This window comes from Squalius cephalus (assembly GCF_949319135.1).
Source record: "Squalius cephalus genome assembly, chromosome: 2".
In the NCBI taxonomy this organism is placed as follows: domain Eukaryota; kingdom Metazoa; phylum Chordata; class Actinopteri; order Cypriniformes; family Leuciscidae; genus Squalius; species Squalius cephalus.
The window spans coordinates 63,797,685-63,819,205 of NC_137123.1; the positions used below are offsets into that span (position 1 = coordinate 63,797,685).

Here is a 21,521-nt window from a genome sequence, read left to right on the forward strand (position 1 = left end):
GAGTGCACGTCACTAGCAACAGCTGCATTTTACTGATCGTCAGCTAAAATTTCTAAATCAAAGACCGCAATAAGAGAGCGGCAACAGCCCTGGTAAGATCATTTCGGTTCTTTACTTTTAATGAAGTTGATTGTGTGTTAAAGCATCTGCGACCCACTTTCACTTTGATTTGCGATAGTTTGCACGTTGGCTTGATGAATAGATGCTGATCTGCGGTGACGCGTGCTGTAATCGTCATATCTGGCTATAACATGATATAGCCTAAAACACGCTCTCACACGGTTATTTTTTTAGCATTTTTGGGCGAAATACAATACTCTTATTTTAGAGCGCAGAACAGCGGAGTTTGTATGGGCAGAAGTGCATGCCTGAGCTTGTAGGCTATAAGCTGCGTTGCTTTGACATTGTGGAAATAGAATAGAAACAATATATTAGCCTACCCTTTACTGTGTCAGTAATTACTGTGCTGCTGATTTCTGATTTGAGAGTTATTTGTTACTCAGAAAAATATTAGGCTGTGTTTTTTATCACTAGTGCAGTGTCCGTTCTCGGAGCCCTGCGCGTGAGGCGCGCGCGCGCTTCCCGCTCGCGCTGTTCTGTATTAAAAGTTTATTAATTCTGAACGTGTCACGTCTCGCGTGTCTATATTGCACCAAATGTGACACTGCACTCGTGAAGTCGATTGGATGAACGGTTCTAAATGCAAGATAAATAATCTAAATGCAAACAGACAGACGCATAGAGATTCCTGCCTTTATTAGAGAGAAGAATATGTTCAGCCCCCTCCATCCGAAGCTTCGAATATTCGATGTTAATTCCTATCGAAGCTTCGAAGCTCAAAAAATGGTATTCGGACCAGCCCTAATGGATAGATGCACTTTTATGATGGATAGAGCACTTATGAATAGATGCACTTTTATCACGAATATATGCACTTTTATGATGGATAGATGCACTTTTATGATGGATAGATGCACTTTTATGATGGATAGATGCACTTTTATGATGGATAGATGCACTTTTATGATGGATAGATGCACTTTTATGATGGACAGATGCACTTTTATGATGGACAGATGCACTTTTATGATGGATAGATGCACTTTTATGATGGATAGATGCACTTTTATGATGGATAGATGCACTTTTATCATGAATAGATGCACTTTTATCATGAATAGATGCACTTTTATCACGAATATATGCACTTTTATGATGGATAGATGCACTTATGATGGATAGATGCACTTTTATGATGGATAGATGCACTTTTATGATGGATAGATGCACTTTTATGATGGATAGATGCACTTTTATGATGGATAGATGCACTTTTATGATGAATAGATGCACTTTTATCATGATAGATGCACTTTTATCATGATAGATGCACTTTTATGGACTTCAAAACAGAAACGGCCATTCACTGCCATTATAAAGCTTGGAAAAGCCAGGACATTTTTTTATATAACTCTGATTATATTCGTCTGAAAGAAGAATGTCATATACACCTAGGATGACTTGAGCGTGAGTAAATCATGGGCTAATTTTAATTTTTTGGTGAACTATCCCTTTGATCACATATGTAAACCATGTATGTATTGCGTACCAGCACAGGAAAAGCCTCCGTGAGCGAGCCTTTCTCCAGCAGAGACGAGAACTTATAAAACTCATTGGCTCGATACGCTCGCTGCTTCACCAGATGAACCGCATGCAGGACGAACTTCGACGACACGTCTCCAGAGTGAGACGTTAATGAGATCTCTGAGAAAATAATCATAGATCAAAGATTTGCGTTGCACTGACACATCATTCGTTCACACCAGTGTTGTCACGATAGCAACATTAAAGGAGTAGTTCACTTCAGAATTAAAATTTACTCTCTCCAATGTCATCCAAGATGTTCGTGTCTTTCTTTCTTCAGTCGAAAAGAAATGACATCTTGGATGACGTGGGGGAGAGTAAATCATCAGGAGATTTTAATTCTGAAGTGAACTACTCCTTTAAAGATTCCTCAGCCAGAACACACATCACCTGCCCATGATGCTCCACGAGGAACGTTGATGAAATGCCGGCGGATCTGTCCTGGTCTGAAGTGGACGTCTGTGAACGAGACCTCCTGACTGTGAGTATCAGTGACTCTATAAGACACAAACACACGTCACACACCAGCAGAAACACACCGTCACGGACGCAGGCGGGTGAAGTTGGACTCACTTGGCAGGGATTATAACCGTTATAGGCACTCTGAAGAGAGGACCAGCGCTGAGAGCCGACGTGTCGAATCCACACACCTGCAAAACACCATCATTAGAGGGATAGTTCACGCAAAAGTGAAAATTAGCCCATGATTTACTCACCCTGAAGTCATCCCAGGTGTATATGACATCATTCTTTCAGACGAATACAATCAGAGTTATATTAAAACATGTCCTGGCTCTTCCAAGCTTTATAATGGCAGTGAATGGCAAGAAATTCTATAAAAGTGCATCTATCCATCATAAAAGTGCATTTATTCATGATAAAAGTGCATCTATCCATCATAAAAATGCATCTATTCATCTATTTATCATGGACAGATGCACTTTTATCATGAATAGATGCACTTTTATGATGGATAGATGCACTTTTATGATGGATAGATGCACTTTTATCATGAATAGAAGCACTTTTATCATGAATAGAAGCACTTTTATGATGGATAGATGCACTTTTATAGAATTTCTTCCCATTCACTGCCATTATTAAGCTTGGAAGAGCCAGGACTTTTTTTAATATAACTCTGATTGTATACGTCTGAAAGAAGAATGTCATATACACCTAGGATGACTTGAGGGCGAGTAAATCATGGGATAATATCCCTTTTAACACAAATCAGGACATTTAAAACTGTGAGGACGGAGGTAATGTGACTGTGTTGCCGTGCCTCGGTGTAGTGAAGCCCCTCTCGCAGGCCCTGCGGGTCGATGCGCACGTTCAGGTGCCGGCACTGGTTCATGAGCTCCAGGTGTGACGGACAGTGAACCCAGGTCGCGTTGCAGACGAGAGCCAGATGAAGCTGCAGAGAGATACGGGCCGAGTTCTCTGCGGAGAAAACATCCCACAATACATCACACATTCAATTCACATTTATTTGTATAGCGCTTTTCACAATACACATCGTTTCAAAGCAGCTTTACAGAAAATTATGTCTGGTTCATCATATGATAAATTAAGGTGATGCAATCCCAGAATGCATTGCAGCAAGTTCAGCAAAAAAGATGAGTGAGAAGAGAAGTGACGGTAACACTTTATTTTACAGTGTCCTTGTTACATGTACTTACCATAGTAATAACAGTAAATTATGCATAATTACATGCAACTAACCCTCAACCAAACCCTAATCCTACCCTAACCTTATAGTAAGTACATGTGGTTAATTAATATTACTCAGTACTTAAAAATATAATTAGACTGTAACAATGACACCTTAAAATAAGTCCCCCTGTGGTGTAAATCCAGCTTTTAATGTTGTTTATGTGTCTATGTGGTGTTTTTAATCTGCTTTAAGACAAACCATGTGTAAGTTCATAAGTCGACAGCATTGCTGAGTATTTCCTCCTTAAAACTGCAGTGAACCAAAGACAGTCTCAAACACACGCTTTGAAATCGCTGGTGTTTCTGATGTCACAAACTACCTTGTAACCAATCAGATCAACGTGTGATCGCCAACCAGTGGATCTCTGAGCTGAGTGAGTGAGTGGAGGCGGGGCTCATTTGCATATTCATAGAACCGCGCATACTAAATGAGGCAAGGGTGTCGAGTTACATTCAAGATATTTTAAGGCATGAAGACCTTATTTCAAAGCGAAAAATTTTTAAATATGTAATTTTGGTGAGTTTTAAGGGATAAAATGATTGCCTACAGAAGGACTTTAAAGAAAACAAGTTGATAAAAAGATTAAATCCAATATATGGTGATAATATTTACATTTACATTTACTCATTTAGCAGATACTTTTATCCAAAGCAACTTACAAATGTGAGCAATAGAAGCAGTGAAACAAACAATAGGACAACAATATGCAAGTGCTGTGACTCTTCTCAGTTTAATCTAACGCAGTAGATGTACTTTTTATTTATTTTTATAAATAGATATAGAATAGAAGAGAAAGTGTTAGTATTACTGTATCATAATCTGGCATAATGAGAGATTTATAACGGCTGAGATGCGCTGGAACACATTCAGTTCCTCTGTGAAGTGTAGAGTACCTGAGTTCTCTGGGAACACGGGCTCGATGCCGACGGCGTGATCGGACGGGCCGGTGACGTGGGCCGGTTCCCTGAGGTAGATTCCTCTCTGAGACCCTACGGTCACGCTGAAGCCCAGGCCACTGGTGGGCAGAGACACGTGTTGCATGAGGTAGTCGAACGCACGCTCCACCTGCGCATCACATGAGTTCAGTTTAGTTCAGTTCCTTAATGGTCCACAAACTCTTTCTGTTCAAACTAGAACCATCAGAACACGGACAAACCGTTTCAAAAACAGTTTTTATCCGATAGCTGTACAAGCTCTAAATGCTCTAAATGCCACATGACATAAATGCTCATTATTATAAAAAAATGTTTGCATTGTTTACATTAGTTTATATTTATATTTTTGGAATGGGTGTGTGGGTGTGTGTGTGTGTGTGTGTGTGTGTGTGTGTGTGTGTGTGTGTGTGTGTGTGTGTGTGTACTTTTCGAATGAGAGACAAAATTTCGTTGTATAGACAATTCCACCCTAGACAATTTCTGCTTTGCTTTAACAGTCAGAACTTCATATGTAAAGATATAATACTCTGCACAAGATTGCTATGAACGCAGTCATGATGCGTGAAGACGAGCACGTCCTGTGGTCTCAGTACCTGAATGATGCCGTGACCCTGTGCAAACACTTCGATATCATCCACTTTAAGAGCCGTGTTCTCCAGAGCTCGCCGCACCGCCGGCACCGTGGGACGCACGCCGTTCTGCTTCAAACCTGGCAAACACACACACACATATATAAGTATTTACAGTACAAGTTCATGAGCTAGGGCTGTGCAATATGCATAATATTGTAACTATTGTTTACATTTATACATTTGGCAGACGCTTTTCTCCAAAGCGACTAACATTGCATTTCAAGGTACACGTTTACATTCTCATCAGTTCTTGCTTTCCCTGGGAAATGAACCTGGATAGTTTATAAGCTATTTAAACCAAATGAGGTGTTCTCAGCACAGTGCAAAGGTTAAGCTCAAACTCTGAGTGAGTTCTGACACATTCAGTTCGTCTGTGAAGAGCAGTGTGTGCCTGAGTCACACATCACACAGGTAATATTCTTTTTACACTGTAATATAGCCGATTTGTAAAATTTTCTCCCTTTAGTTTGTCTTACATTACATTTAAATACGAAAAAAGTGTCCAGTCTTTTGACTTCTTAAAAGATTTCAATAAACAAGTTAACATTTTGAGTAGCATTTTAAACAAAACTATTGTCAGGTTAGTTCTCTTCTACTTTATTTTGACAACAAACATTTCCAAATGAACTTTTCTACGCCTTAGAGCGGAACAGTGGAGCTTCGCTACTGAACGAATCCGCCTTTTAAACAAATGAGTTTAATGAATGATTACTTATGACTCACTCAGTAGTTTTATATATATTGCATTTCATCTTTCTAAAATCATTTCATGAGTAAATATTAATTAAAAAAATCTCATAGCATTATTTATGCATTTGCAAATGCAGTGTAAATTAGGAAAATATTGTCTGATTATCGTTACCGACAAATGTCAGAATGTTTTCGTCAGTATCGCACACCCCTCAGCCAATATAATTATACCGATTTTCATTTATGTATAACATGATACATATGTGTACTTGAAATAAAACTGAACTGCAAATAGTAAAGATTATTGCTGCATCTAAAACTTTAGTTGCTAAAAAAAAATGTATGAAATAAAATATAAAAAAATGGTAATACAAGAAAATGCAGTATATATATATATACACTCACCTAAAGGATTATTAGGAACACCATACTAATACTGTGTTTGCCCCCCTTTCGCCTTCATAACTGCCTTAATTCTACGTGGCATTGATTCAACAAGGTGCTGAAAGCATTCTTTAGAAATGTTGGCCCATATTGATAGGATAGCATCTTGCAGTTGATGGAGATTTGTGGGATGCACATCCAGGGCACGAAGCTCCCGTTCCACCACATCCCAAAGATGCTCTATTGGGTTGAGATCTGGTGACTGTGGGGGCCATTTTAGTACAGTGAACTCATTGTCATGTTCAAGAAACCAATTTGAAATGATTCGAGCTTTGTGACATGGTGCATTATCCTGCTGGAAGTAGCCATCAGAGGATGGGTACATGGTGGTCATAAAGGGATGGACATGGTCAGAAACAATGCTCAGGTAGGCCGTGGCATTTAAACGATGCCCAATTGGCACTAAGGGGCCTAAAGTGTGCCAAGAAAACATCCCCCACACCATTACACCACCACCACCAGCCTGCACAGTGGTAACAAGGCATGATGGATCCATGTTCTCATTCTGTTTACGCCAAATTCTGACTCTACCATCTGAATGTCTCAACAGAAATCGAGACTCATCAGACCAGGCAACATTTTTCCAGTCTTCAACTGTCCAATTTTGGTGAGCTTGTGCAAATTGTAGCCTCTTTTTCCTATTTGTAGTGGAGATGAGTGGTACCCGGTGGGGTCTTCTGCTGTTGTAGCCCATCCGCCTCAAGGTTGTGCGTGTTGTGGCTTCACAAATGCTTTGCTGCATACCTCGGTTGTAACGAGTGGTTATTTCAGTCAAAGTTGCTCTTCTATCAGCTTGAATCAGTCGGCCCATTCTCCTCTGACCTCTAGCATCAACAAGGCATTTTCGCCCACAGGACTGCCGCATACTGGATGTTTTTCCCTTTTCACACCATTCTTTGTAAACCCTAGAAATGGTTGTGCGTGAAAATCCCAGTAACTGAGCAGATTGTGAAATACTCAGACCGGCCCGTCTGGCACCAACAACCATGCCACGCTCAAAATTGCTTAAATCACCTTTCTTTCCCATTCTGACATTCAGTTTGGAGTTCAGGAGATTGTCTTGACCAGGACCACACCCCTAAATGCATTGAAGCAACTGCCATGTGATTGGTTGATTAGATAATTGCATTAATGAGAAATTGAACAGGTGTTCCTAATAATCCTTTAGGTGAGTGTATATAACTGCATTTTTATATAAAATAATATAAAATTAAATATGAAAAATGTAAAATAATCAAATAATAGTACATTTAAAAGTGCTAAACCACAAAAAGGTCAAATTTAACAAATATTAAGATATTAAAGTAAAATGAAAGTATGAAATTTGATCAGATGTGAAGCGGCGTGTCGGCACCTGAGAGCACGAGGGCGATTCCCCCGCAGGCGTTGGGCGAGGACATGGAGGTGCCGTTCATGAGCTGTGTGCCGCGGAGCGTCCAGTTGGGAACGGAGGCGATGGCTCCGCCGGGAGCGCTAATGCTAACGCCCAGAGCGCCGTCAGTGCTGGGCCCGCGCGACGACCACGTGTACTGGTTCGGGGGGAGCTTCTCTCTCAGCGAGTATTCGGCCACCATCATGTCCGGCGTCACGTAAGCGCCCACACCTGCACATCAGGGGCATCAGGTCAGGACAGATTACACATCATCATCATTATTGCCATTACAATCGCAGCAATGCTGTCGTCAAGTAGGGTGGGGATCAAAATCCTGGAATCGGAAACTTGTTATAAAATGAAAATTTAGATTCCTCTTATCGATTCCTTTGTGAGCATTTCAATATGACTTTAAACCATTCAAGAGTGAGACGACTCGTGTGCTGTTTTCAGTGCTGCACACACACACACACACACACACACACACACACACACACACACACACACACACACACACACACACACACACACACACACACACACACACACACACACACACACACACACACACACACGTGCATCAGTATATCGGATCCGTGCAGCTCTTAAAGTGACAGCACTAATATTCCTGTCTCTATAATAACACTAATCAAACAACAGTAGACAGAGTAAATTCACTGGTTCTAGACTGAATAACTTTTGAAACTATATTTGTAATGTATATTTAATTTATAAAGGGCAGTGTTATTTTACATTTGATTACAGTAAATCTTAAAACACTGTTTATTTCAATCGTATCTTTGTTCAGTTGAATCTGTTTGTTGAGATTGCTAATTCTTTATTTGTTCTTTTTTAATTCAGTTCAACAAAAAACGTTGTCTGGTTATATTAAACACAAAGAAGTGATATGTATTGTGAAAACATGTCCGTACCGATCACACTGCTGGTGGTTCCTCCGGGACAGCCCACGGTGGACAAACACGGGCCGTTATTCCCAGCGCTCGACACGAACAGGACGTTGTACTTCTGCACCGCCTCCGTGATGACCTCACAGATTCTCCTGAGGAACAAGCAGAGTCGAGGACACGTTTCTGAGCTTCTCACGCTGGCGCCACACCAAAAGATGTTGACAATCTTAGAAGATTTTCAAAATGTGAGAGACCACAAACATGAGGACCAGTTTTGCTCCTAATGTGTGTGTTGTGCCGCGATGTGAAGACGACAACACACCACACACACGGACAGATTTACAACCAGAGTCCTGACTGTGAAAACGGGAAATCTCCCAAAATCTCTCGAGACTTCAGGATAAACAGGACCGCACTCGGACACACGTCTGATGTTCACGTGTGCGGTTGCCAGATCTCAAGAGTTTAAATCCCCCAATCAGTGCTTTTGAAATCACATTTCTGATGTTCATGTCCATCCTGATAAGATAATCTGTGGAACCGTCAACATAATCGGGACCTCATTTAGGATCGTCGGAAGGGGAGAGATTGATATCTTGTGGTGTGACTCGAAGGATCCGACGACTAGTGTGTGTGTGTGTGTGTGTGTGATCAGAAGCTCACCCTGAGTTTGGCCAGTGCGTCGCCTCGCCGTAACTGTAGTTCACAAGATCACACTTGTAGTTTACGACCTCAATCATCTGCAAAAAATAACAAATATATATATCACAAATAATAAAGCAACCGCGATACATTTATAAAGGTGTGAAAGTGATCAAGAGTCTGTATCTGCAGGATATGTTCTCCTGTCCTTCGTCTCGCCGTGTTTTGGTGAGTTTTAGTGAATGTGTGAATCATATTATCAACATTTCTCTTTAAAATAAATGACACCTTTGTTTTGATATTTTGTATCTAATGAATGACATTCAGACATATTTAATGTGTCTATTATATTATATCTTTGAGTTTAAAGAAAGATGTATTTTATTAATTTTAATCAAATGATATTAATCAAATGTATCCATTTATTATTTATTTTAATCAAATTTCATGTATTTGTTTTAATCAAATTATTTAGTTATTGACTTGGTCCAATCTATCTATCTATCTATCTATCTATCTATCTATCTATCTATATATATATATATATATATATATATATATATATATATATAAATTTTTCTTATTTTTATTTAAATCAATTAATTATTTAGTTCTATCAACATTTAAGTATAACTTTACTTTATAAATGTATTATTTTTATTTATTTAATTAAAATTGTGATTATTTATTTGAATTGTTTACTTTACTCAAATTTATTTAGTTAAAACTTATTTTTATTTGCATCCCTTTACATTTTCTCTAAACATGTCCATGAAACCCAGTTTGAGGCAGTTCTTAATGTAATATAATACTAACTTTATATATGATTAAAAAACGTAAACTTGAACGAAAATTTGAAATATTGAGATAAAACAAGTCCGACGAAGTACTAAACCACTAAAACTCAAATAAAATAGAAATATATTAAAATAATGACTCAAGACTAAACAAAAAAAAAAAAAAAAAAAGTGGTAAATATACAAATGAAAGCTCACTAAACAGCACATTAACAGCGTGTAAATAACACTAAAGCAGAGATGGGAACCGTACTCAAGTAGATTTTTCAGATATTTTCACTTTACTATTTATTTTTGTGCCGACTTCTTACTTTTACTCCTTACATTTTCAACAGGAATATCGGTACTTTCCATTCCTTACATTTTACAAAATTGGCTCGTTACTTTAGTTTAAAATAATTTCAGTGGAGTTACCGTTATTATTTTTCACATCATCAACACCGAATTCAGTCTAACTGGATGGGAATATACGTTGCACTGGACGCACCACTACAAGACGGCAGATTCGGCAGCATTCATTTGTGGCAAATCCATCCAGACACACACACACACTGTCCTACACACAATTACGCTACGACACGTTACACTATACAGAACGCGTGTATACCCTAGTTGCTCAAGTTCTTGAAGGGATTCAGGACAGATCCATGCACATCTACAGACCTGAGGGCATACATCACTTGCCATTTTTATGGTCTATTTGCATATCAATAAAGATTTTTTTAATACAATGCACATCAAATTTGTAATTTCTCCAACTCATATAGCACTTCAATTGTAAAAATGATGAGCCTGACATATTACATTTATCATCATGTTCAAAGATGTACAGCTGTCAGCTCATTTCTTATACGCTGCTGCCATCTAGTGGTTGTTAGTTATAACTCTAAAAGTGTGGGGAACTTCTTAATTAATGTCTCCTATTTTATCCTTTATTTTCTTTCCAGAAGCCATATTTGAGCACACACACACACACATGTAGATTCCTTTAAATGTTTAGGGGAAGATAAAAAAAAAGAGGAACTGGATGTGTGAATACTGGAGTCCCAGTCTCTGTCACAGTAATCATATATGTGATGTTTTAGGCCTATTGGCAGACATCCGTTTAAAATGTAGGCGACGGCATATAAAGAAGCTTTTTTCCCATTTCCAGTAAATTTAAATTTCCAGTAAAGTAAATTTCCAAGCCTGTACTCTGTTACTTTTACTTGAGTAAAGAAGTTAAATCAGTATTTTTTAACACCAGTATCTGTACCTCTACTTGAGTACGGGAAGTGAGAACTTCTGCCATCTCTGCACTAAAGTAACCCTGCTTCAATAGTTCCTGATGATGTCACTCGTGATGTGATGATGATTGACAGGTGATTGACAGGTGTCTCTTACAGCTCGTATGAGGCCGGTGCCGGTCTCCATAGTGCTGAGGCGTGTGTCCCCGATCTTCAGCGCCAGGATCTGGGCTCCGGGGGCCACGCCGTTGCGCTCGGGCTCCTCGGGGAAGTGTCCCGCCGCGATGCTGGCCACGTGTGTCCCGTGAGCTCCTGCGCGCGCGCACACACACACACACACACTCTCAATCATCAGTACACATGCTTTCCATGAAGAACTGATGCAACTGTAGCTTTTCTAGAAGATTCTGTAGTGGAAAACAGCATTAAACACCCCAACAGATGTAATGTTTCTGTTTCACTGTTGACAGTAACGTTTTGTTTTTGTTTTTGTTTTTGAATAAATAAATCATATAGTATAAAATACATTTCAGGGAAAGTTTTTCTCAATCTTTTCCACTAGCCAAATAACATTTTTAATTGCTTTATATTTTTAATGGAAACAGATAATCATTATTTGCGTGTAAATATTTCCTCAGAGCACGAGTTCTGCTGTTATCATGCGCTGAGCAAAGTGTTCGACAGCAGCGCACACACTACTAATACTTCTATTTATTACAATATAAAAAAAATGTTGTAACTTCTCTGTAATGTCTGTAATTGAAATGCTTAACTCCATTAAAGGCATATTTAATCTAAATGTGTATATCAGGTGTAAAACATCATTATTTTATGTATTTAAACTGTTATTGTGAACATGCACTGTATTTATGATTAGGAGTCATAATGAATATTAAAGTGGTTTTCCTTGTTTTTATTAGTGCTAAACGTTTGTGTTTACACAATCAATGTGTGTGTACGGTGTATAATTATTTTGTGTATATAAATACACACATGCATGTATATATTTAAGAAATATTTGCATGTATATACTTTATATATATATATATTATTTATATTATAAATAAAAATATAAATATTTTATATATAAATAACACATTTTTCTTAGATATATACATGCACGTGTGTATTTATATATATGTTATTATATATATATTGGATGTGATTAATCGTTGCCCAGCACTAGTTTTGTAAATCACAACGTATGTGTATCATGAATTAGTGAAGTCTGTTTATTTATATGTATATATGGTGTGTATGAATATTGTGAGTAATTTTTTCATTTTATTTTTCATGAATCAGGTTTTGGCGAAATGCTGAAGATGGAGTCCATTACAAATCCCCCTATCAGGGACAGTAAAGTATATTTGATTTGGTGTGTGTGACGTGGCGTCCGGGTTATGAACGAGGCGTCTCACGGTCATCAGTCTCACCTCCGCTAGTGACGATACACAGCGTGTTTCCCTCGTCGTAGATGTTCAGCGAGTAGTTGAGCATCTCTGCGGTTCCCAGCGTGGCGTACTCCTGTTTCTCTCGGTACGAGCTCAGGACGGTGCAGGACGACAGCTCTCCGGTCTCAGACGTGTCCACCACAGCCCTGACACACACACACACACACACACGTCAAGTCAAGTCACCTTCATTTATACAGCGCTTTAACAATACAGAGTGTGTCACAGCAGCTTTACAATATAGTTGTTTATTTGTGTGTGTTCTGACCTCCATGTGACGCCGTCGTGCCACGACACGCAGTCGTAAACCGGCCCTGGGTCGCTGTACTTCTTCTCCAGGGTTCCCAACAGCTCCACGTGACACTGTAGCTCCTCCCTCTGCAGTTTCTCCAGCTGAACACACACACACACTTTTTTTTTTTTAGGGAATATCGCAGTTTATTGTAATGATTTATCCATGAACATCATTCAGAATCAGAATCAGTTCCTCTTGCAGCATCTCTTCTCTTCTCTGATGACGAGGGCGGGGCTATAACCTGTCACTCACATCACATCAGCCAATAGCAAACCACAATCATCCAATCAATTCCCCACAGACACAATCAAGCCCCGCCCACATTTGTTCTTGTTCCAGAAGCGTTTCGCTCGGATATACGACACAATAGAGAGGAAAAGACCAGTGTAACTTCACTTTCATGCCAGTTTATCCTTCCCTCGGGTCATTTTGAAAAAAATAATAATAATAATGTGTGAGTGTTTATCAGAGTCCAAGTTCAAGACTTTTGTTGCACCTGAACCACGAATACACAAAAAAATGTAATGGATTCGAGGAGTTTTGTGGTTGAAATGTAAAGAAGTTACAAATCCTTCATTCACGGGTCAGTTTGACCCCCTCAGGGATGTGAGGAATGCTTCAGAACACATAGAAACACCTAAAAATGCTCAAGCTTCAAACTAAAAATGCTAAAACTTAAAAAAATTATTTTATAATGTCTACATGTGTATGTGAATGCACACTGAAGAGAAACTGGCTTTAGGACCCAGAGGAACAGCTCATTTACTCCATATAGAGATATAAGCCCATCTAGAGTCATCAAATATCATCTTATATTATTATTATTCCACAAGAGGTCAAAGACACACAATGTAAGATATTTAGAGCTGAATTAAAAGAGTTATGCATGAAATTGTGAGTTATTTTGAATTTAAGTTGAAAGAATGTGAGGAATGTGCTTAAATGACTATTTATTGATCAAATCTAGTAATTTACAGAAAAAATAAAATAAAATGATTAAAAAAAAAAAAAAAAAAAAATCGCATTACAAAATAGAAAATAATATTATCAAAATGAAATAAAATAAGCTTTCTGGACAAAAAAAAATTATTTTAATTTTAGGGCTTCGGGTCATTTTGACCCACGAGGGAAGGATGTGTTACAGAGTGCGAGGGAAGAGTGTGAGGGAAGAGTGCGAGGGAAGAGTGTGAGGGAAGAGTGCGAGGGAAGAGTGTGAGGGAAGGATGTGTTACAGAGTGCGAGGGAAGAGTGCGAGGGAAGAGTGCGAGGGAAGAGTGTGAGGGAAGAGTGTGTTACAGAGTGCGAGGGAAGGATGAGGTTAAATGTATCACTCATGTGTGCAGCGTCAGTAGAAGAGTCTGACCTGAGAGGGGTTCGGGTGACTCTGGTCGAACTCTTCTATCCTGCGGCTGGCCTCAGCGAGAGCCGATCTGTGCGCCGGGTCCCACAGCTTCTCCTTACGCTCTTTCTGAACCGCACACACACGGGAATATCATGTGTCATCATCATCATCATCATCATCATCATCATCATCATCAGCATGCGTTTGTTTGAGGTCGACACATGCACATAGGGTCGGGTATCGCTTGAATTTTAATGATTCTGATTCTTTTCGATTCCAAAAACTAAATTTACTAAATAAAAATTAGATATCATTCACATTTAGTCTTATTGCAAAACATTTAATTGTGGCTGCGTATCATGAACACAAATCAACAGGCTAAAGAACACTTACACAAGGAACGTGGTTTAAGGCTACCATAGAAAAACAACTATAGCCTAACTAATATACATTTCAAGCATTATTAAAGACAATAAACACTCAGTAATTAAAAAAGAACAAATAAAGAATTAGCAATCGCAACAAATAGACACAACTGAACAAAGATTCGATTGACATAAACTGTGTTTTAAGATTTTTAGGTACAGAAACTCTAATCAAATGTAAAATAAGACTGCACTTTATTAATAAAATATACATTACAAATATACTTATTCAGTCTAGAACCAGTGAATTTACTCATTGTTTTTTGTTGTGTTATTATAGAGACAGCTTTAGGAAGAGTTTTATTTTATTATAAGATAAAATAAACCATTACCTGTATCCTCTCTTTCAGAGCTTTAGGGAAAAAATCATAAGCGTTCTTTATTCCGATGTGATATTTCCCGGACGGATTCTCCCACTCATCCGGAATCTGAGGAGAAACAGGAAAACCTTTAGAGTCACTGAAACACTACATCAACACATCAAACACGTTCGACTCATATTTCACACTAATAAAAATAAATATTAAATTCTATTTCGCATTATTTATTTTTTAATTAGTCCATGGCACTATTTTACCTGATAGTTTTGAATAACCTTCTTAAATATTATTATTATTGTTGTGCAATAATGTGTTCAGTTCTGTGTTCGTGTCAGCGTGCATGAGCATGCATTTATGGATATGAATATGATATCAGAGTAACTTCCACTCTGTGACAAAACAGACCAAACAAAATCCTAAATAAAGATACATTTTCTCTCTTTTGATTTTAGGGTGAAAAATGAGACCCAAACATGTTATTGATATAGTTGTAGTAACCCGAGCGTCTGAAGTGTGACGGATATGAATATGAGACGCAAGTGTGCAGAATAAGAGCGTTTGCTGGTCTCACTTTGAGCGCTCGTCCCGTTAGCCCGGTCACGGCCCCGTCCTTCAGCTCCGCCACGCTGGACATGTTCACGTCTCCGCTGCCCGTCGTGTCGATGATGTCCACGATCTTGGGTTTCCCGTCTGTGGTGATCTGACGAATCAGACAAATCAGATCAGCTTACGTGGAGAGATGCGTCTGAAAACTCAGATGTTGAGAGAGCTCGTAGAGAACACATGATCCCTGGTGTTGCTGAATGAGCGTTACATGACAGAAACAAGACATGCACGTCACATGATTCCCTCAGTAGTGAACAACTAGAACAGCTGACAGTTGAGTGTGTGTGTGTGTGTGTGTGTGTGTGTGTGTGTGTAAAAACAGCTGCTGGATCCTCTTACAGGGATGCTTTAAACAGGGGGAAGAACAGCGTAGAAACTTAAAAATAAATAAATAAAAATAAATTTGATTAATATAAAAAATAATTATAATAAATAATTTTATAAAAAAAAAATAATAATAATAAATGTATGCATTTGATTACAAACTTTATTAAAATAAATTAATAAAATGTAATTTAAAAAAATAAGAGCTGTGTAAAATGTAAAAATAAAACAAATAAAACCTCTTTTATTATTATAAAAACTTATATATAACTTTATTTAAATAAATAATAAATGAATACTTAAGATTTAAATTAAGTTAGCCTAACTTAAATAAAAACCTTTGATACACAAATAATTTAAATACATAAATAAAAATAAGAAAAGCAGTGTAAAAATGTAAATATTAAAAATAACATTAAATTAAATTGGTAAATACATACATTTAATATTATAAAACATATTTATTTGAATAAATAATAAATGAATACATTAGATTTAAATTAATTGAATATAACATTTGATAAAAAATAAAACAAAAACAATTAAAATAAATAAAAATTGATGTAAATAAAAATAATAATAGAAAATAAGTAACTAAATAAATACATTGATTAGAATGAATGAAATCTGAATGAATATGTACTATATTTATACATAACAATAAAACACATATGACAACACAGTACAACAGTGAGTAGAATTTTTTTTAAATACTTTTCATATTTATAAAATCAGTTTTCTCACAGTATTATTGACTGGCTGCTTATATAATGCTGATATTTGGAGGCCTGTGCCCTATCTAGACAGCATCCTGGATCAAAGGCTAATCTGCTGTCTATGTAGGTTTGGAAACAGCCATTGTCATATAGAATACAATGTTTCTGTGATGTCTGACATGTCAAATTAATTCCACGTTAACTTATAATTGTATCTACCATATCATATAACTCACAAATCCCATAATACATGTCTGAGACCCTATAGTATAGCCGTGGTGCTTCTATGTAAGTCATTGCCATTGATGAGGATGACACAGCTTGCCCTTTCAAACACGCCGTTTATGTGTTTTGCAGACTTAATCAGCTTAATTGGCATCGGATATGTTAGTGCTTCGGTGTTTAAATAATGACACGGGAGTTCCGGTACCGTCCAGTGTCTGGGGGCCCTTAAACGGGAGTAAAACCCACTGCGGCCTAGTGCTGAGCCGAAGCCGCGGGCTCGATTTACCTGCATGCCCGGGGCCCCTGGGTCCACCCCGGTGTCGAGGATCGCGATGAGCACCCCTCGGCCATCGTACTCCGGGAACTTGGTGAGGAACGAGGCAGCGCCGGTCTCTTTTTTCGGAAGTAGCCCATGGAACGGGAACGGATCTTCAGCGGAATGAACAGACATGACCGTGCAGAACGAGGATGAAAACACAACGCGACAGCGACCGCGACGGACCGGTATATTATCGACACAATGTGCGCGAGAACGGAGCGACTTTCTTAAAGGCGCAGTAACACACTCAATCTCAGTCACAACAAACACACTCAATTTCACAGTGGTTTATTATTACATAATAATGTCACTCGTTAATTTATAACCTTATATAGGAATATAAAGGTCTCAGCTAACTCTCTCAAGTTCTCTCAAAGTTACAAACAAACGCTTTTCCAACATCTCTCAAAACATAAATACATCGTCCACGGAACGTTTTTGGACGTTCATTTAATGTTTTACTTGTTACTTTTGAATGTTCTTTGAACGTTCCCATAACGTTTTGAAAATTTAACGTTTTCTTTTTCAGAGAACATTCAAAAATAACATTTTTTAAAGCTTAATGGGAACTATTCTTAGCACATGTTTCTGCTAGTTGTGCTGGGCACTGCTTACTATCTAGGGATGTGTATTATTATTTCCATACAACAGTAAGTGCACTGTGGGTTTGGGGAACTATAGTTGTGATGGTAAATGTGGCTTCAACCGCTAGATGGCTTTAATGTTCCACTGTGAGTTATTATTAGTGGCCATCGGCTAGTTCTGCATGCTATCCAGGTCTGCTAGCCTATATATTGTGCAGTTTATACAAACAAACTGCTCAATTACTACAACAATGCAGTCAAATTACCACAGCACTCAGTGTAAGAGAAGGAAATAAAGTGTGTGTGTGTGTGTGTGTGTGTGAGTGTGTGTGAATCTGGGACAGAAGTGATTATAGAAACATATTAAAGCAGCAGCGCAATGGAGGCTTTATGAATATGGATTTTACTGCTGGGTTTTTCTGCATTTAATTTGAATGTGTTTTATTGAGGACATTCCTCATTCTATCCAGAGAGATCCGCTTTATTGCTCATAATCTCCACATAGATGCTGTGTCTCTCTCCCGGACCCAGTGTGAGGCGTTCCCAGCTCCGACACGAGATCCTGTACTCTATAATCCTGTGTGTGTGAACAGCTATTTCAAGTTCATCTCTGTTTCTTTGGCTTGAGAGTGAAATTAAAGCACTGTTGAGCATCTCCATCCGTTATACAGCACACATTAAACACACACACACTCACACACTCACTCACACACACACACACACACACACACACACTCACACTCACACTCACACACACACTCACTCACACACACACACACACACACACACACACACACACACACACACACACACACACTCACTCACTCACTCACTCACTCACTCACTCACTCACTCACTCACTCACTCTCACACACACACACACACACACACACACACACACACACACACACACACACTCACACACAGTCTGATTCGCTATCTTTATAAATACACACACATGCATGTATTTATTTAAGAAATATTTGCATGTGTATACTGTATATATTTAAATATAATTTATATTATATATATAAATATTTGTATATATAAATAACACATTTTTCTTAAATATATACATGCAAATGTGTGTATTTATATATACAAAATAATGATACACAGTACACACACATTTATTATGTAAACACAAAACTTTTATTTTGGATGCGATTAATCGCGATTAATCTTTTCACAGCCCTAGTTTTTATACTGTACAAACTGTATATTCTGTCCTCCTACTCTAAACCTACCCATCACTCACACACACACACACACACACACACACACACACTCTTACCCGACCCCTAAACCTACCCGCCACAAAAAACTTTCTGCAGTTTTACATTTTCAAAAAAACTCATTCTTTATGATTTATAAGCTTGTTTCCTCAATTTAGGCCCGCAGTGACACGAGTCCCCATGAGTGTGTGTGCATTCAGGTGTAAATCCCCGCCGGCATAGAAAAACATGTATACACACACACACACACACACACACACACACACACACACACATACACACACACACTCACTCACTCACTCACACTCACACTCACTCATTAACACACACACACACACACACACAAACTCACCCACTCTCTCTCTCTCTCTCTCTGTCACTCTCTCTCTCACACACACACCCACACACACACACTTGTGGTTTACCACAGGGCGTAGTCAGCTGTGTTTTGACTAAAATAAAGCATCAATAGACAGTTACATCGCCCCCGTCACACGCTGCTCTCTCTCTCTCTCTGTGTGTGTGTGTGTATAAACGCACGCTCCTTTCGCTTGTAACCTGTGCTGTGATATTTGCATGCGGCTGGAGCTTGTAACAAAGTATTGTTTGTTTCAGAATGTTTGTATATGCGTCAAAGCATGAGGATGCTCCAGAAGTCTATCAATCCAGCCATGCAAACACGCTGACGTCACTGCGCTTCACCGGGTCACACACACCGGGTCACACACACGGACACCTGATGAGGCAACAACAGCATCTTCCTCTTCACTGCTGACACACACTGGAAGACGAAGTATCCGGGACGCACCAGCCAAACACTTCAGTGAGCTTAAGCCGGACAATCAGGCCAGTAAAGCCCACAGGATCGAGGCCCGACAGCTCCGGATAAGACCCGCTTCAGGGTCATTAAAACATCACCCAGAACTTCATTATCCTTCAGTAAGAGGCTCAGGGACAAATCTGGCGTTTATACTGTAGCTGGAGCGGACGCTTGACATGAGATCTGTTTCACTGCTAAAACTTCACTCTTTCTCTTCACAACCAAGAGGAGATGTCAGTCACATCACCAAACCTGCCATGTGACTGTATTCCCCCTGGTGCTCTTAGTTTTATGCTTTTTTGTTGTTGTTGTTGTTTTTACTTCATCAGAATGGTACAAAACTTGGTAAAGGTTTTGGCACTTGCTGTATGAACACACAGAAAATCATGGACATGATTGGAACAGGTTAAATGGTCCTGAAAAAAGAATAAGTCACATTGAGCTCCTCGCGCATTGGAAATGAACGGGAGACGAAGTTCCTCTAGTGGAAGCGTGAGGAACTGCAGCCGAACACACTCACTGAACGCTCATTTCCTGAGATATCAAGCTTAAAATTGGAACACAACTTGTTTTAGATTTATAGCTTTGATTTTTATTATGCTACTTTTTTAAAAGTTCACTTTTTCAAACTTTTTCCACTTCAGCAATAATCTGCCAAGTGTCGTGTTTGAAAAGAGATCAAACTTCAGTCTGTCGCTCTAAAGCGTTCAAGATTTACCATAGTTTAAGTTGGAAATTACATTTTCAGGTCTATGCTCAAAAAGTGAATAAATGGATTATAAATACAGCGTGAATATAATTTAGTATAAATGAATCCCATAAAAATACAAAATATTACATAAAAAACATTATCAAACTAAAATATAGTACATTCATTTCATTGAAAAAAAGAGCACGACCCGACACACGAAGAGCACCAGAGGGTTAAGTTATGAAAATGTTATTTCTGAATGTCTGAATGAAATATCAATGTGACTTTGATGGGGCAAGACTGTAAAAAAATATATGATCAATAAGTAATGACAACAAATGTTTTGTTTTGTTTTACATTGCTTTAACTTATTTTAACAAAATAAGTTTTTTTTTATGTTATACAAGATTCAACTCATTTTAATGTAATTTAAGTTAAAATGACTTAAGTTGATTGTACTTAAGAATTTAAGGCAGCAACTTTTATTTTTGAAAGTAAAATGACATGATATTAGGCTAAATTGGGAATGTGGTTCAGAAAACAGTGCAAAAGTGGAACAGTGCTGACAATTGTTTTGAGTGTGAAAAATTACAGACAACTGTGACTTTCAATTATAGCAAGTGTTTTCAGGATGACTGATTTGGATGACATCTGCAATAAACTTGACACGACTAGAAAACTGATTTTTATGCAGGACCAAACCTGCAGAAATTAAAAATGAATGAATGAATAAATAAATAAATAAATAAATAAATAAATAAATAAAGGAGTAAACGACTTGATAAAATAAATATGATTTATTTTTAATCAAATTTGTTTTTGTATTATTTTTCCCCCTAATTCATTATTTTTTGCTTTTATTTTTTAATGTTTTTTTTTTATTCTTTTAAATTTTATTTATTCATTCTTTTATTTATTTTTCCATTTATTTATATATTTATTTAGGCATATTTATTTATTTATTTATTAATATATTTATTTATGAATTAATTAATTTATTTATTCATTTTTAATTTCTGCAGGTTTGGTCCTCCATAGATTTTGACGCGACGATTTCGCTGAAGACGCGGATGTAATGTGATAGTCCCCGCCCATTTCATGACGCAACCACGCTGTCGTCGAATCAGCACGCGATAAACCTTTCGAGGCCCCTCCCCCTTGCTC

The 21,521-nt window shown here is 38.0% G+C and overlaps 1 protein-coding gene across 3 annotated transcripts in view; it reads right to left on the reverse strand.

The window, feature by feature from the left end:
- Positions 1 to 17,259, reverse strand: part of tpp2 (tripeptidyl peptidase 2) — a 42,401-nt gene extending 25,142 nt beyond the window's left edge. The window contains exons 1-16 of one of the 3 annotated variants that reach the window (XM_079863988.1): positions 16,995 to 17,259; positions 15,409 to 15,537; positions 14,850 to 14,945; positions 14,114 to 14,218; positions 12,724 to 12,848; positions 12,438 to 12,601; positions 11,162 to 11,316; positions 9,003 to 9,079; positions 8,364 to 8,491; positions 7,414 to 7,662; positions 4,887 to 5,002; positions 4,252 to 4,423; positions 2,927 to 3,084; positions 2,218 to 2,294; positions 2,035 to 2,141; positions 1,610 to 1,764 (exon numbers count right to left, since the gene is read on the reverse strand). In XM_079863988.1, the coding sequence (XP_079720114.1) occupies positions 1,610 to 1,764; positions 2,035 to 2,141; positions 2,218 to 2,294; positions 2,927 to 3,084; positions 4,252 to 4,423; positions 4,887 to 5,002; positions 7,414 to 7,662; positions 8,364 to 8,491; positions 9,003 to 9,079; positions 11,162 to 11,316; positions 12,438 to 12,601; positions 12,724 to 12,848; positions 14,114 to 14,218; positions 14,850 to 14,945; positions 15,409 to 15,537; positions 16,995 to 17,159 (2,178 nt within the window). In that variant the 5' untranslated portion in view covers positions 17,160 to 17,259. The remainder of the gene's footprint in view (positions 1 to 1,609; positions 1,765 to 2,034; positions 2,142 to 2,217; positions 2,295 to 2,926; positions 3,085 to 4,251; positions 4,424 to 4,886; positions 5,003 to 7,413; positions 7,663 to 8,363; positions 8,492 to 9,002; positions 9,080 to 11,161; positions 11,317 to 12,437; positions 12,602 to 12,723; positions 12,849 to 14,113; positions 14,219 to 14,849; positions 14,946 to 15,408; positions 15,538 to 16,994) is intronic. The other 2 variants (XM_079863987.1, XM_079863986.1) reach the window with 2 other exon arrangements.
- Between the last annotated feature and the right edge of the window lie 4,262 nt (positions 17,260 to 21,521).